Genomic DNA, 12,112 nt, shown 5'->3' with positions numbered 1-12,112 from the left:
TGCTAAGGGAACCACACTCATCCATTGTACTCCACTAGCACCACCCATGAACACGCTCAAGAAACCTCTCTATATCTTACATTTGGCTGGTCCATATTGAACCTGTGATCAATAACCTATGCAAACACTGCCCCACAGTCGATACTTGATCTCCACCAACTTCTAGGGAGGAAAACTTCCACAAATCGCTACTTTGGGTTTCTTCTTGCCCTCACGGCGATGTTATATTATATTACACATATATTGTATAGGATAGATTGTTGGAATGAGCATAGAAGAGGGAGTGAGAGAGAGATGAGTGGAGTGAGGACCAGGAGACGATGTCTGCTGCCACAGAGAGAGAGAACGGGAGGCTGGACCACTCATATATTTACGTAAACTCACTTACCATCAACATTTTTCTTTATGTTTTGTTCCACTAATGACGCGCAGATTCCCCAGCGGAACGATTTTAAAACGCGATATTTTACCCCGGTGATTTAGACGAATTTTATAAATGATATAAATGAAGAGAAGTGTATTCTATAGTGGTGTGAGGGAAAGAGGGCAAAAAATGGCAGCGTTAGTTTTGGGAAATGAGCGAAGCGTTGCATAAAGTTTGGGTAGAGAGTGGCCGAGGTGCACTCAACAAGCCAGTGAAGACCGCTGCCATATTTGAAGAGTGCGCTGTTACTCTCCTCAGATCGATTTTGTGTATTATTGTGATAATTGTATACTTGGACGGATATACATGTGAGAGATGTAAAGACGGACACCTCGACAAAGGGATATACACCCAGGATTTACCAAAGACGGCCGGAGAATACTTTAGGAAGTGGTTAACGTGGGGATTCAAATAAGAGATGGTGGACTGACTGCCGATACTTCATGTTTTGACAAGAAAAGGCTCTATCGAGGTGTTTATTCCGGCATTTGAGTGTGAGGTACAGTGATGGGAGATATAAAGGTTGGGTAGGAGTGAATGAGTGTGAGCAGCAAGCGGGTACAGCAGATAGCAATGTGATATTTGTGTTTTGGGCGAGTGTTTTGACCCTAGCGGGCGCGTCCACTGCAGCGCGCGGGGGAGGAACCCTCCCAGGAGTCCTGCAAAACGTAAACAAACTGCGTCTTACCCCCCAAATTTGACGCTCTCTCCTGCCCTGAACGCCTTCTTCGATGTCTCCCACCAAGAAATCCTCATTTAAAGGGCCGCTCGGCACCATCTCGTCCAAGCCCGATTGATCGTCTTGAAGGAAGTAGTGTTGAAAAGAGGTGCTGGAGGTTGCTTTGTTGACAGGAGCCTCTGGTGCTGGTGGCCACTTTCCACGAGCTGCTAAAACATGGCCGCGATGTGACGCCCTCGGCCCACACATCTCCAGGGAATGCTTTTATTCACCTATTGCTTGAACATTACTGAACCAATATGCAGGAAACTGAGACAGCAGACATTGCTCTACCATTGATTTTAGTTGCAAGGGGGCCAAGGAAGAAGAGGAGTGTAGTTTTATTACATGCATGGATTGTATGATTAGAAGTGAAGGTTATCACATTTTAGTCCACTGAGAAGATACATATCATTGGAGTTCACTGAAGCTCTTAGACGTAATTATAATAAGGAGACTAGTATCTTAAGGTATTATTGTTGTGTTGGATTTTGGAATTTTAAGATTATAAGGTAATTAGATAACAACAAGTGTAACTAAGTCCTGTGATGAAGTGAAGCTGTGATTTTGTATGAAAGAAGTGAGCTGTGGAAAGTTTAACAAGGAACTAAAGAAATAGACAAGTGTGAGAGAGTAGTGTGCAGTACTTAGAGATCCAGGTAATTCCTGGACCACTGCACAGTTTAGCAGTGTGAGCCTGGCAGGCGCCGGGATAGCCAGCCTTGGGGAACACGAGTGCAGTGGTGGGGCCGGGCCGGGCCATGCAGGCGGGGGTGCCATGGTGCTGGTGAGTGGGGGAGGGGGGGACGGCTCGGGCGCCGCAGCAGCCGGTGGGCGAGTGGGAGGGGCGGCCGCTGCAGCCCAAGCCATGGACAAGGCCTGGGGGGTGACCGTGGCCCCCCCGAATCAGCACAAGCGCCATGACCCCTGGCACAAACATGAGCTGGCAGACAAGGAAAGAGCCAAGCAGATGCGTAAGTATTTCTGTAATAATGTATGTATGTATGTATATATATATATATATATATATATATATATATATATATATATATATATATATATATATATATATATATATATATATATATATATATATGCAATATATATATATATATATATATATATATATATATATAGAATATATATATATATATATAAAATATATATATATATATATAAGAAATATATATATATAAGAAATATATATATATATATATATATATATATATATATATATATATATATATATATATATATATATATATATATATATATATATATATAAATATGTGGTATGTGTGTTCATGCATGTGTGCACACATGCGTGTGATTGTGTTCACAATGTTAAGTGTGTGTGTGTGTCACATTGTGATGTGTGTGATATGACACCAACTGGTTGACATGGAAACTCCAACCATTTGGTGTCACCATGTTGCTTTACACTGAGAAAACGTCCTGTCATTCCATCTGGTGCTACTTTTGCAACATTGCATAGCTCCTGATGAAACAGAGATGTTTGAAAGATCTTCAGCTGAAGATTAACATCTTCCATGGCTTGTCTTGATTTTATATATATATCTATATCTATATATATATATATATAGTAGGTTGGTGTAGGTAGTAGGTTGGTAGACAGCAACCACCCAGGGAAGTACTACCGTCCTGCCAGATGACTGTGAAACAAAAACCTGTAACTGTTTTGCATGATGGTAGGATTGCTGGTTTCTTTTTCTGTCTCATAAACACGCTAAGATAACAGGGATATCTTGCTACTCCTACTTACACTTTGGTCACACTTCACAGACACGCACATGCATATATATATATACATACATCTAGGTTTTTCTCTTTTTTCTAAATAGCTCTTGTTCTTTTTTATTTCTTCTATTGTCCATGGGGAAGTGGAAAAGAATCTTTCCTCCGTAAGCCATGCGTGTCGTATGAGGCGACTAAAATGCCGGGAGCAATGGGCTAGTAACCCCTTCTCCTGTATACAATTACTAAAAAAGAGAAGAAGAAAAACTTTATAAAACTGGGTTGCTTAAATGTGCGTGGATGTAGTGCGGATGACAAGAAACAGATGATTGCTGATGTTATGAATGAAAAGAAGTTGGATGTCCTGGCCCTAAGCGAAACAAAGCTGAAGGGGGTAGGAGAGTTTCAGTGGGGGGAAATAAATGGGATTAAATCTGGAGTATCTGAGAGAGTTAGAGCAAAGGAAGGGGTAGCAGTAATGTTAAATGATCAGTTATGGAAGGAGAAAAGAGAATATGAATGTGTAAATTCAAGAATTATGTGGATTAAAGTAAAGGTTGGATGCGAGAAGTGGGTCATAATAAGCGTGTATGCACCTGGAGAAGAGAGGAATGCAGAGGAGAGAGAGAGATTTTGGGAGATGTTAAGTGAATGTATAGGAGCCTTTGAACCAAGTGAGAGAGTAATTGTGGTAGGGGACTTGAATGCTAAAGTAGGAGAAACTTTTAGAGAGGGTGTGGTAGGTAAGTTTGGGGTGCCAGGTGTAAATGATAATGGGAGCCCTTTGATTGAACTTTGTATAGAAAGGGGTTTAGTTATAGGTAATACATATTTTAAGAAAAAGAGGATAAATAAGTATACACGATATGATGTAGGGCGAAATGACAGTAGTTTGTTGGATTATGTATTGGTAGATAAAAGACTGTTGAGTAGACTTCAGGATGTACATGTTTATAGAGGGGCCACAGATATATCAGATCACTTTCTAGTTGTAGCTATACTGAGAGTAAAAGGTAGATGGGATACAAGGAGAATAGAAGCATCAGGGAAGAGAGAGGTGAAGGTTTATAAACTAAAAGAGAAGGCAGTTAGGGTAAGATATAAACAGCTATTGGAGGATAGATGGGCTAATGAGAGCATAGGCAATGGGGTCGAAGAGGTATGGGGTAGGTTTAAAAATGTAGTGTTAGAGTGTTCAGCAGAAGTTTGTGGTTACAGGAAAGTGGGTGCAGGAGGGAAGAGGAGCGATTGGTGGAATGATGTAAAGAGAGTAGTAAGGGAGAAAAAGTTAGCATATGAGAAGTTTTTACAAAGTAGAAGTGATGCAAGGAGGGAAGAGTATATGGAGAAAAAGAGAGAAGTTAAGAGAGTGGTGAAGCAATGTAAAAAGAGAGCAAATGAGAGAGTGGGTGAGATGTTATCAACAAATTTTGTTGAAAATAAGAAAAAGTTTTGGAGTGAGATTAACAAGTTAAGAAAGCCTAGAGAACAAATGGATTTGTCAGTTAAAAATAGGAGAGGAGAGTTATTAAATGGAGAGTTAGAGGTATTGGGAAGATGGAAGGAATATTTTGAGGAATTGTTAAATGTTGATGAAGATAGGGAAGCTGTGATTTCGTGTATAGGGCAAGGAGGAATAACATCTTGTAGGAGTGAGGAAGAGCCAGTTGTGAGTGTGGGGGAAGTTCGTGAGGCAGTAGGTAAAATGAAAGGGGGTAAGGCAGCCGGGATTGATGGGATAAAGATAGAAATGTTAAAAGCAGGTGGGGATATAGTTTTGGAGTGGTTGGTGCAATTATTTAATAAATGTATGGAAGAGGGTAAGGTACCTAGGGATTGGCAGAGAGCATGCATAGTTCCTTTGTATAAAGGCAAAGGGGATAAAAGAGAGTGCAAAAATTATAGGGGGATAAGTCTGTTGAGTGTACCTGGTAAAGTGTATGGTAGAGTTATAATTGAAAGAATTAAGAGTAAGACGGAGAATAGGATAGCAGATGAACAAGGAGGCTTTAGGAAAGGTAGGGGGTGTGTGGACCAGGTGTTTACAGTGAAACATATAAGTGAACAGTATTTAGATAAGGCTAAAGAGGTCTTTGTGGCATTTATGGATTTGGAAAAGGCGTATGACAGGGTGGATAGGGGGGCAATGTGGCAGATGTTGCAAGTGTATGGTGTAGGAGGTAGGTTACTGAAAGCAGTGAAGAGTTTTTACGAGGATAGTGAGGCTCAAGTTAGAGTATGTAGGAAAGAGGGAAATTTTTTCCCAGTAAAAGTAGGCCTTAGACAAGGATGTGTGATGTCACCGTGGTTGTTTAATATATTTATAGATGGGGTTGTAAGAGAAGTAAATGCGAGGGTCTTGGCAAGAGGCGTGGAGTTAAAAGATAAAGAATCACACACAAAGTGGGAGTTGTCACAGCTGCTCTTTGCTGATGACACTGTGCTCTTGGGAGATTCTGAAGAGAAGTTGCAGAGATTGGTGGATGAATTTGGTAGGGTGTGCAAAAGAAGAAAATTAAAGGTGAATACAGGAAAGAGTAAGGTTATGAGGATAACAAAAAGATTAGGTGATGAAAGATTGAATATCAGATTGGAGGGAGAGAGTATGGAGGAGGTGAACGTATTCAGATATTTGGGAGTGGACGTGTCAGCGGATGGGTCTATGAAAGATGAGGTGAATCATAGAATTGATGAGGGAAAAAGAGTGAGTGGTGCACTTAGGAGTCTGTGGAGACAAAGAACTTTGTCCTTGGAGGCAAAGAGGGGAATGTATGAGAGTATAGTTTTACCAACGCTCTTATATGGGTGTGAAGCGTGGGTGATGAATGTTGCAGCGAGGAGAAGGCTGGAGGCAGTGGAGATGTCATGTCTGAGGGCAATGTGTGGTGTGAATATAATGCAGAGAATTCGTAGTTTGGAAGTTAGGAGGAGGTGCGGGATTACCAAAACTGTTGTCCAGAGGGCTGAGGAAGGGTTGTTGAGGTGGTTCGGACATGTAGAGAGAATGGAGCGAAACAGAATGACTTCAAGAGTGTATCAGTCTGTAGTGGAAGGAAGGCGGGGTAGGGGTCGGCCTAGGAAGGGTTGGAGGGAGGGGGTAAAGGAGGTTTTGTGTGCGAGGGGCTTGGACTTCCAGCAGGCATGCGTGAGCGTGTTTGATAGGAGTGAATGGAGACAAATGGTTTTTAATACTTGACGTGCTGTTGGAGTGTGAGCAAAGTAACATTTATGAAGGGATTCAGGGAAACCGGCAGGCCGGACTTGAGTCCTGGAGATGGGAAGTACAGTGCCTGCACTCTGAAGGAGGGGTGTTAATGTTGCAGTTTAAAAACTGTAGTGTAAAGCACCCTTCTGGCAAGACAGTGATGGAGTGAATGATGGTGAAAGTTTTTCTTTTTCGGGCCACCCTGCCTTGGTGGGAATCGGCCGGTGTGATAATAAAAAAAAAAAAAAAAGTGGATTAGTCCATTTCAGACCCCCAAACATACACGTACAAACGCACTTACATAACTACACTTATATAATTGGATGCATTGGGAGGTGATCGGTAAGCGGGGGTCCACTGTATATATATATATATATATATATATATATATATATATATATATATATATATATATATCTATCTATATATATATATATATATATATATATATATATTATATGCAATAAGATCACAGTAAACAGGTGATTTTAAAATATGCAAAACAACCACCGTGAAAGAGTAGTGGAATTTCACTACTCTTTCACAGTGGTTGTTTTGCATATACACACACACACACACACACACACACACACACACACACACACACACACACACACACACACACACACACACACACACACACACACACACACACACACACACACACACACACACACACACACACACACACACACACACACACACACACACACACACACACACACACACACACACACACACACACACACATATATATATATATATATATATATGTGTGTGTGTGTGTGTGTGTGTGTGTGTATATATGCAAAACAACCACTGTGAAAGAGTAGTGAAATTCCACTACTCTTTCACAGTGGTTGTTTTGCATATTTGTTAATCTCACTCCAAAACTTTTTCTTATTTTCAACAAAATTTGTTGATAACATCTCACCCACTCTCTCATTTGCTCTCTTTTTACATTGCTTCACCACTCTCTTAACCTCTCTCTTTTTCTCCATATACTCTTCCCTCCTTGCATCACTTCTACTTTGTAAAAACTTCTCATATGCTAACTTTTTCTCCCTTACTACTCTCTTTACATCATCATTCCACCAATCGCTCCTCTTCCCTCCTGCACCCACTTTCCTGTAACCACAAACTTCTGCTGAACACTCTAACACTACATTTTTAAACCTACCCCATACCTCTTCGACCCCATTGCCTATACTCTCATTAGCCCATCTATCCTCCAATAGCTGTTTATATCTTACCCTAACTGCCTCCTCTTTTAGTTTATAAACCTTCACCTCTCTCTTCCCTGATGCTTCTATTCTCCTTGTATTCCATCTACCTTTTACTCTCAGTGTAGCTACAACTAGAAAGTGATCTGATATATCTGTGGCCCCTCTATAAATATGTACATCCTGAAGTCTACTCAACAGTCTTTTATCTACCAATACATAATCCAACAAACTACTGTCATTTCGCCCTACATCATATCTTGTATACTTATTTATCCTCTTTTTCTTAAAATATGTATTACCTATAACTAAACCCCTTTCTATACAAAGTTCAATCAAAGGGCTCCCATTTTCATTTACACCTGGCACCCCAAACTTACCTACCACACCCTCTCTAAAAGTTTCTCCTACTTTAGCATTCAGGTCCCCTACCACAAATACTCTCTCACTTGGTTCAAAGGCTCCTATACATTCACTTAACATCTCCCAAAATCTCTCTCTCTCCTCTGCATTCCTCTCTTCTCCAGGTGCATACACGCTTATTATGACCCACTTCTCGCATCCAACCTTTACTTTAATCCACATAATTCTTGAATTTACACATTCATATTCTCTTTTCTCCTTCCATAACTGATCATTTAACATTACTGCTACCCCTTCCTTTGCTCTAACTCTCTCAGATACTCCAGATTTAATCCCATTTATTTCCCCCCACTGAAACTCTCCTACCCCCTTCAGCTTTGTTTCGCTTAGGGCCAGGACATCCAACTTCTTTTCATTCATAACATCAGCAATCATCTGTTTCTTGTCATCCGCACTACATCCACGCACATTTAAGCATCCCAGTTTTATAAAGTTTTTCTTCTTCTCTTTTTTAGTAAATGTCTACAGGAGAAGGGGTTACTAGCCCATTGCTCCCGGCATTTCAGTCGCCTCATACGACACGCATGGCTTACGGAGGAAAGATTATTTTCCACTTCCCCATGGACAATAGAAGAAATAAAGAAGAACAAGAGCTATTTAGAAAAAGGAGAAAAACCTAGATGTATGTATATATATATATATGCATGTGCGTGTCTGTGAAGTGTGACCAAAGTGTAAGTAGGAGTAGCAAGATATCCCTGTTATCTAGCGTGTTTATGAGACAGAAAAAGAAACCAACAATCCTACCATCATGCAAAACAGTTACAGGTTTTTGTTTCACAGTCATCTGGCAGGACGGTAGTACTTCCCTGGGTGGTTGCTGTCTACCAACCTACTACCTATAATGTGTATACAGTGAACCCCCGCTTAACGATCACCTCCCAATGCGACCAATTATGTAAGTGTATTTATGTAAGTGCGTTTGTATGTGTATGTTTGGGGGTCTGAAATGGACTAATCCACTTCGCAATATTCCTTATGGGAACAAATTCGGTCAGTACTGGCACCTGAACATACTTCTGGAATGAAAAAATATCGTTAACCGGGGGTCCACTGTATATGTATATATATATATATATATATATATATATATATTATATTATATTATATTATATTATATTATATTAAACAGATCCGGGGAGAACCTTGAGTTTGCCCTGAGGTATGTTTATTGTCTTCTCTGAGGATGAGGGCCCCCAGTCAAGTTCTAGAGATGGTATCTCCTTATGTTTTATTCAAAATATATGTGTGTGTGTGTGTGTGTGTGTGTGTGTGTGTGTGTGTGTGTGTGTGTGTGTGTGTGTGTGTGTGTGTGTGTGTGTGTGTGTGTGTGTCTGTGTGTGTGTGTATATATATATATATATATATATATATATATATATATATATTTCACAATTTTCAAAACCATTTTCCCCATAAGCAATAATGTAAATCAAATTAATCCATTCCAGACACCAAAAATATTAAAAAAAAATGTTTGTTTTTTTTACATTAAATGTACATTCTTCTACACAGAAAACAACGAGACATGAATAAAATAGTAATAACTTGATACTTACCTTCATTGAAGAGTTGTTGATGTGTGGAAGATGCGGGGAGGGGAGAGGATGGAAGAGTTACTGTTGTTTGGAAGGGGATTCTCCTTACATAAAGACTTCAGGTACCAAGTCCTTTTCTGGGGTTACTTCCTTCCCTTCTTTGTTTTTTAATGCCACTAGGACCAGCTGGAGAGTCACTGGACCCCTGTCGCTCAAAAAATTGTTCCAGAAAGGTCTGTTTCTGGCATTTCTCTAAAATTTGCCTAAAATGAGACAAGACATTGTCATTGAACATGTTGCATACATGGCCTGCAACAGCTTTGTCACTGTGATGTTCCTCCACAAATCTTTCCATCCTAGTCCACATTGCACACATCTCCTTAATCCCTGAAGAAAGCAACTTCTTCCCTTTCTCTTTCTCCTCTGAAGCAGTTTCCTGAGCTGTGGTCTTTTGCTGTTGCAGATTAAGGTCTAGCAGCTCTTCAGTGGTTAGCTCTTCATTGTGGTTGTCCACCAGCTGTTTCACATCCTCGCCATTAACCTCCAACCCCAATGACTTCCCCATTGTCACAATAGATTCCACAACTGGCATAAGGTTGTCAGGGTCAGCCTCAAACCCTTCAAAATCTTTGTCGAGGACACATTCTGGCCACAGTTTTCTCCAAGAAGAGTTCGTCCTGGAAGTCACTCCCTGCCAAGTCTTACCTATAAGGTTTATGCAATGGAGGATATTGAAGTAATCTTTCCAGAACTCTTTTAGGATCAATTCAGAGTCTGAGGTTATGTTAAAGCACCTTTAAAACATTGCTTTAGTGTAGAGTTTTTTGAAGTTTTAAGTGATATGCTGGTCCATGGGCTGGAGGAGAGGAGTAGTATTAGAGGGCCAGAACTTCACTGCGATGAAATTAAACTCCACCATTTGCTCTTCCAAGTCTGGAGGATGAGCGGAACCAATGTCCATTACCAGGAGGCGTTTCATACGACTGCCAATTTCTAAGACAAGTCACGAAAGTCAAGCCAATATTTTAACGAAAAGTTGCCGATTTCCAAAATTATCGATATTCAAGGGGGACAAAATTCATGGGTCCAATATAAATATATATATATATATATATATATATATATATACACACACATATACACATATATATATATATATATATATATATATATATATATATATATATATATATATATATATATATATATATATATACACACACATATACACATATATATATATATATATATACAGTGGACCCCCGGTTAACGATTTTAATCCGTGCAAGAGGGCTCATCGTTATGCGAAATAATCGTTATGCGAATGAATTTTCCCCATAAGAAATAATGGAAATAAAATTAATCCGTGCAAGATGCCCAAAAGTATGAAAAAAATTTTTTTTTACCACATGAAATGTTAATTTTAATACACACAAACTGAAAAAGGCATGCACAATTACATGACACTTACTTTTATTGAAGATCTGGTGATGATTGATGGGATGGGAGGAGGGGAGAGCATTATCTTCTTACTGTTTAGAAGGGGAATCCCCTTCCATTAGGACTTGAGGTAGCAAGTCCTTTTCTGGGGTTACTTCCCTTATTCTTTTAATGCCACTAGGACCAGCTTGAGAGTCACTGGACCTCTGTCGCACAACAAATCTGTCCATAGAGCTCTGTACCTCCCGTTCCTTCAAGACTTTCCTAAAATGGGCCATAACATTGTCATTGAAATAGTCACCAGCACGGCTTGCAACAGCTGTGTCAGGGTGATTTTCATCTATAAAGGTTTGCAGTTCAACCCACTGTGCACACATTTCCTTAATCTTTGAAGTAGGCACAATGGATTCCACAACTGGCATAGGCTTCTCAGGGTTAGCCCCAAACCCTTCAAAATCTTTCTTAATTTCCATACTAATTCTCACCCTTTTTACCACAGGGTTGGCACTAGAAGCTTTCTTGGGGCCCATGGTCACTTATTTTCCAGAAACAGCACCGAAAACACTGTAATAATACGAAATATTCCGAGTGTATGCTTGGATGTTACCGCGGAGGCTGGCTGGTAAACAATGGGACGGCCGGCACATGTGAGGGCACATTGGACGCGTCTCGGACGAAAATCGGTAAGCGGGTTTTTAATCGGTATGCGCGGCAAAAATTTTGCGATAAAAGTAATCGGTATGCGGAAAAATCGCTATGTGATGCCATCGTTATGCGGGGGTCCACTGTATATATATACAGTGGACCCCCGCTTAACGATCACCTCCAAATGCGACCAATTATGTAAGTGTATTTATGTAAGTGCGTTTGTACGTGTATGTTTGGGGGTCTGAAATGGACTAATCTACTTCACAATATTCGTTATGGGAAAAAATTCGGTCAGTACTGGCACCTGAACATACTACTGGAATGAAAAAAGTTCGTTAACCGGGGGTCCACTGTATATATATATATATATATATATATATATATATATATATATATATATATATATATATATATATATATATATATATATATATATATATATATATATATACGTACATACATATGTACATACATACATACATGTATGTGTGCACAAAACAACCACTGTGAATAGTGAAATTCCAAGCACTTTCAAGACTTCTCCTCGATAATGTGAGAAGTCATGAAAACGCTTGGAATTTTGCTATTCTTTCACACACACACATGCACACATATGTATGTACGTATAAATGACAATCAGCACGGTTTCATGGAAGGCAAATCCTGTGTCACAAACCTTCTGGAGTTTTATAATAAAGTAACAGAAGTATGACACGAGAGAGGGGCGAGTTGACTGCA

The 12,112-nt window shown here is 39.8% G+C and overlaps 1 protein-coding gene across 2 annotated transcripts in view; it reads left to right on the top strand.

The window, feature by feature from the left end:
* Positions 1–599: 599 nt before the first annotated feature.
* mnb (minibrain) overlaps positions 600–12,112 on the top strand; it is a 260,612-nt gene continuing 249,099 nt past the window's right edge. The window contains exon 1 of one of the 2 annotated variants that reach the window (XM_070083668.1): positions 600–2,116. In XM_070083668.1, the coding sequence (XP_069939769.1) occupies positions 1,921–2,116 (196 nt within the window). In that variant the 5' untranslated portion in view covers positions 600–1,920. The remainder of the gene's footprint in view (positions 2,117–12,112) is intronic. The other variant, XM_070083669.1, reaches the window with a different exon arrangement.

The sequence above is a fragment of the Cherax quadricarinatus genome, chromosome 10 (assembly GCF_038502225.1).
Source record: "Cherax quadricarinatus isolate ZL_2023a chromosome 10, ASM3850222v1, whole genome shotgun sequence".
Lineage (NCBI taxonomy): Eukaryota > Metazoa > Arthropoda > Malacostraca > Decapoda > Parastacidae > Cherax > Cherax quadricarinatus.
The sequence above is the reverse complement of the archived record's forward strand: the minus strand, read 5'-3'. Positions and strand labels throughout refer to the sequence as shown.